The sequence below is a fragment of the Quercus robur genome, chromosome 4 (genome assembly GCF_932294415.1).
Source record: "Quercus robur chromosome 4, dhQueRobu3.1, whole genome shotgun sequence".
Classification (NCBI taxonomy): domain Eukaryota; kingdom Viridiplantae; phylum Streptophyta; class Magnoliopsida; order Fagales; family Fagaceae; genus Quercus; species Quercus robur.
Genome location: NC_065537.1, coordinates 23,013,695 through 23,019,535, shown reverse-complemented (window position 1 = coordinate 23,019,535; position 5,841 = coordinate 23,013,695). Strand labels below are relative to the sequence as shown.

Below are 5,841 nucleotides of genomic sequence, written 5' to 3'. Positions count from 1 at the left end.
GAAACCCTTTGTGACCTTCTTAAAGATGGAGTGGAAGCAACAATGTCTAAGGTCGGAACAATATCAGCAATAGCAGGAGAAAGAGAAGGACTACTAGATATATTTGGAGGATTAGACATGGAAAGAGACTCATTTAGGGACTCATCTAGGATAGGAGTATTGGAAGAAAGGGAAGAAACAGGATCAGGAAGTGGAGTAGAGGGACTGACCTGAGATGGTGAAGGAATAGAATCTGTGACAATATCAGAAGTTGGAAAAGAAAGCAAAGGATCATGAGGTGAAGCTACTGAAGGAAACAAATGAGGTAGAGGAATATTGGAATGAGAAGAGGATGAATAAGGATCTGACACAAAAGGAAAAAGGGTTTCATGAAAAATCACATTCCTAGAAATGAAAATTTTCTTAGTAAATAGGTTGAGAAGTTTGTAACCCTTAACACCAAATGGATATCCAAGAAAAACACAAGGTACAGACCTGGGATCAAACTTAGTTCTATGTTGAATTAAAGTTGAAGCAAAACAAAGACAACCAAAAACTTTGAGATGCTCATAAGAAGGGGTTTTGCCATATAACTTTTCAAAAGGAGATTTGTTATTCAAAATAGGGGAAGGCAACCTGTTAATGATATGTACAGCAGTCAACACACACTCACCCCAAAGATAAAGAGGGACATTAGATTGAAATCTCAAGGCCCTAGCCATGCTCAAGATATGTTGGTGTTTCCTCTCCACAATTGAATTTTGTTGTGGAGTGGCTACACAAGAGTGTTGATGTATAATACCATTTGCAGAAAAAAAATCTTTCAAGAAAAACTCAGGAGCATTATCAGTTCTAAACACCTTGATTTTTGTGTGAAACTGTGTACATATCATGTTGTAAAAAGAAACAAGCAGTGGCCTAGTATCTGATTTGTATTTCATTAGATAGACCCAAGTAGATCTAGTAGCATCATCAACTAAAGTAAGAAAATATTTGAAACCTTCTTGAGTAGGTTTAACAAAAGGACCCCAAACATCACAATGGACAATATCAAAAGCATTAGAGGAAATGTGATTAAAGGATGGAAATGGTAACTTTTTCTGTTTAGCAATAGGACAAAGAACACAATCTTTATTGCTTTGAAATTGGATTACATCAGGAATATGATTGTGCAGAGTATTGAGCTTATTATCGGAAACATGCCCAAGTCTAAGATGCCAAAGAAATGGCTTAGAAACAACAGGAACATTGGAAACAGAATTTACAAGTGAATCAAAAACATATTGTAAAATGGAAGAAGCTCCTGATATAGATTTGCAATCTAGTGAAACTTGCAGCAAGTAAAGATTGTTGTGCAATTTACCCACTCCAATCGTTTTCCAACATGACAGGTCCTGTATGAAGCAAAATTTTGAAAGAAAAACAAAACAACAAGATAGGCATTTTGTCAATTTGCTAACAGAGATTAGGTTGAATGAAAAAGAGGGAACACAAAGAACGTTTTCAAGAATTAAGGTGGATGTGATTTGGATGGTGCCTATGTGAGTGACAGCAACTTTCTCACCATTAGGCAATTGAACAGAAGTAGATATAGAACTAGTGATTTTGGTGAATAAGGTGACAGAGTGAATTATGTGATCTGTAGCACCAGTATCAAGAACCCAAGTCTCACTATTAAAAGCAGTTTTGTGTACAGGATTCATAGCAAATACAGAATGTCTCATGCTTAAAGACATACAATCTTGAAACATATGACAAGTTTTACCTGAAGCAGCAGTGGAAGTAATTGCGGAATTGGTTGAATGAACACCCTCACAAGAATCAGATGAGAAGGCATGAGTGTTGAGTAGAGAAATCAATTGCTGGCATTGATCCGCAGTGAATGGAAAATTACCACTGCCTAGCTGTGTTTCTCCAATCTGAGATTGATCACCCTCAAGACTGATCTGATTTGCCATTGGAGCTTTTCCCTTCTGCTTATAACTCGGTGGAAAACCAACCAATTTATAACACTTCTCCTTGATGTGACCAAGCTTGCCACAATAACTGCACATAGGCCTTCCTTTTCCAGTATTGCCTTTGAAATTCTTGCCAGAATTATTTGCAAAACCAGAGCCATGAATGAAGCTTTGATTTTTAACAGCAAGAGCAGTTGTTTCAACTGATGAACCTAGACTGAAGCCTGAAGATCTTTGCCTTTCTTCTTGAATCACCAAAGAAAAAGCCTTGTCTATAGAAGGAGCAGGTTCCATCATGAGAATCTGAGTCCGTACTTGAGAATAAGCATCATTCAATCCATTGAGAAATTGCATCAGTCAATCTTGATGCTGAAGTGAATTGATCTTATCATTCACACCACAAGTGCACTTGCCACAAGAACAGCAAGGCAAAGGTCTGAAATTTAACAATTCGTCCCACGAAGCTTGAAGCATTGTGAAGTAGGAGGTGACTGTTGAATCTCCTTGCATCACATTAGAAATATGCTTCTGCAGCTGTGAAATTCGTGGTCCATTAGCTTGAGAGAAACGATTCTTGAGTACATTCCAAACTTCAAAAGCAGTGTTCCTATAGATCACACTAGCAGTGATATGAGGCGAGACATAATTCAGAATCCAAGAGGAAATCATCGAATTGCACTTAGACCACGCCTTCTTCTCCAGTGGAGTGACTGCCATTATAGCAGTGATTGATCCATCGACAAAACCTAGTTTGCTTTTGGCATCCAAAGCCATCTTCATAGCACGAGCCCAGTTAGGATAGTTATCCTCTGTTAATGGCTGCGAAACCAAGATCGCACCAGGTGATTCACCGTGATGCAGAAAGAATGGGCTATGCGGATCCTCCATTGGTGAAAGCTCACGCTGTGAGGTTGAAGATGAACTTTGTTGAGGATTGGACGCCATTGAAAGCGATTCAGGCTCTGATACCATGTAAGATTGGAAAATAGAGAATAGAGAGAGCTACGAAAGCTAAGAAAAGAGATAGAGAAAAGAAACTTCTGGAGGAACTTTCTATATTCTGATTCTGGGAAAATGAATTTGATTCATTATCTGTACACGGGTTCAATATATATACTAACAGATCAGCTAACTGAAACAGAGACTAATTCCCTAATTACACGGAGAACAGTTACATATAGCACGTGCAACACTCACATGTGAACTTAAATAACTAATACAAATTGAAAACTACAAGTAGCATAAGTCCCTTGTGCCGTTTTGTGTCAACACCATCACTTGCTTTGCTTTACTCTGTTTCACAAGCACTTCACTTCACTGTTTCTGCTTCTTGCCTCACTGCTGCTTTAACCTTGAGTCTAGTATCTTTACACAAACACTAAGGGAACAGTACAGAGATGAGAAAGAGATACGAACTACAGACACTTCAAGCTATATAATACATAACAAGACTTAACATACACTACCACAGACACATCACTGAACAAGACAAACACTACAACAGAGAAGTACCTAACACACACACACAGGGACTTCCGATAGCCAGATTTCAGCTTCCTTGGTATATACAACCCACTGAGCGAGGCGAGGTGAATCCCAGTGAGTCCCAAAAATAGCATTGCGTCAAAAACGCAGGACAAGTGTCATAGAAAATTTCATGCTCCGATTGCTCTGCTCCTTTCTTTGCCAACAGGTCAGCACACCCATTAGCTTCCCTCCAAATGTGATCAGTTTTGACCACCCAAGGTCGCTACAGGAGAGACCTGCAATCAAGGATTAAGTTAGAATATTCCAGAGGAAATAGGGAGCTCAGGTTTGTTATCCAATTGTGTGCCAATTGGGAATCCACCTGAAGGTTGATATATTTGTATCCATTACTCCAAGCAAATTTTAAACCTTCTCGAATAGCCCACAGCTCTGCCATCATACTATGGGTGATACCTATGTTAATAGAGAATCCTCCTATCCAATTCCCCCAATGATCTCTTATAATTCCGCCTGCTCCAGCATGGCCCGTATTGCCTTTTGCGCTACCGTCTGTATTAAGAGTAAGGAAGGGGAAAGGAGTTGGTTTCCATCCAACAAGTGTAGTAATGGTGGTTCGGTATTGAAGTTTAGGATGCATGCTTAAATAGAAGAATTCAGTGGCATGGTGAATCCCTGTTTTGCGGAGTTGGGACAGAGTAATATATTTATTGCTAAACACGAGGGAATTACGGCTTAACCAAATGGACCACAAGATGAATGGGAAGAGGATGTACCAAGGAATATTATTAACTGTGATGTTTGTGTGAATATTTGTTTTGCACCATTGGTGGATAGGGGTATCAAAAAAATTTGGGGTAGGATGATAAGAGGAGAGAGTGAGCCACAAGTCCCTTGGGAATGAGCAGTCACGAAGGAGATTTATAGTAGTTTCTTGAAGGCCACATCTGGGACACGCTTGGGCTGCTAAGTTGGCATGTTTGAAGATAAATGCACGCGATGGTACTCTGTTGTGGGCACATTTCCATAAGAAAAGTTTGATTTTGGGGGGGATAGGAATTTTCCAAATCCAGCTCCACGACAAGTTAGTTTCTTGGGTTTTGTTCTGTGTCTGCTTAGATAGAAAGATATAAGCTGACTTGACAGAGCAAAAACCAGCATGTGAAGACCAAATGAGCTTGTCTTGAGAAACATTGAAGTCCGAGAGGGGAGTTGCTTGTATTTGTTTAATGATAGATATAGGCAAATCAAAACTAATAGGATTGAGGTTCCATTGAGAATTGGGTGCAAGAACATCTGACACTTTTGCTTGGTCTTCCCCTAGCGTTAAAGGTCCATGAATTAAGGATCGAATAGTACCATTGGGTAACCAAGGATCTGTCTAGAATTTTGTGGATTGGCCATTTCCAACTATCCAGCGAGTCCCTTTTGAAAATATAGAGCGACCTTTAAGAATGGCTTTCCACGAATGAGAACCATAAGTAGAGATATCTGGATTTAGGAAGTGAGTATTGGGGAAGTGTCTTTGTTTGAGAAATTTTGCCCAAAAGCCATTTGGATTTGTCCAAATTCTCCACGCTTGATTGGTAAGGAAGGCCTCATTATTGAGTTTGATATCTCTAATTCCTAAACCACCCTGTTGCTTTGTTTCGGTGACTTTTTCCCAAGACAGAAGATGAACATGTCTTTGATTTTCTGTGTCCCCCCATAAAAACCCTTTAAGGGCTTGTTCAAGGCGCTGGATGACCGCTGCTGGAAGTAAAGTTGTTTGCATGTGATAATTTAGAATTGGAGAGAGCACAGATTTGATGAGAGTTAGCCTTCCTGCCATTGATAGAAGTTTTGGCTGCCACAAACGAACTTTAGAATTTATCCGCTCAAGGAGGGGAGAAAATGTGCTATTTAGTTTCCTTGAAGTAAGAATTGGCGGCCCAAGATATTTTCCTAAATCCTCAACTATAGGAATATTGATTTGTGCAGCAATCTCATTTTGGATCAGAACAGGAGTGTTGCGGGAGAAAAAAAGTTTAGACTTATGGGAGCTAAAAAGTTGTCCAGAATTATTACAGAATCCTCTAAAAATATTAAATAAAATATATGCTTGTTGGGGAGTAGCATGTGCAAAGAGGAAAATGTCATCTGCAAAGAAAATATGGTTAAAACTTAGGTTTCTTCTATTGACCTTGATAGGTTGGAGAGATTTAGTATGAAGCGCTGAGTCCAGTAAAAGAGACAAATGGTTTAAACATAGAATGAATAGATAAGGTGATAATGGATCACCTTGGTGAACCCCTCTTGAAGGATTGAAAGATTTACTGATTTGACCATTCCACATGATTGATATTGAAGATGTTTCTAGGCAGGCCATGATAAGATCAATTATTTGTTGAGGGAAATTGAAGAACTGAAGGGTGAACCG

General features: G+C 39.2%; 1 protein-coding gene across 1 annotated transcript; it reads right to left on the bottom strand.

Moving 5' to 3' along the window:
• Positions 1-2,294: 2,294 nt before the first annotated feature.
• LOC126721575 (uncharacterized) lies at positions 2,295-2,909 on the bottom strand. The gene has a single exon (XM_050424625.1). The coding sequence runs from the start codon at positions 2,907-2,909 to the stop codon at positions 2,295-2,297; it is 615 nt and encodes a 204-aa protein (XP_050280582.1).
• Positions 2,910-5,841: the final 2,932 nt, after the last annotated feature.

Coding starts and splice junctions, on each gene's coding strand:
- LOC126721575 (XM_050424625.1), bottom strand. CDS start 2,909: ATGGTATCAGAGCCTGAATCGCTTTCAATGGCGTCCAATCCTCAACAA.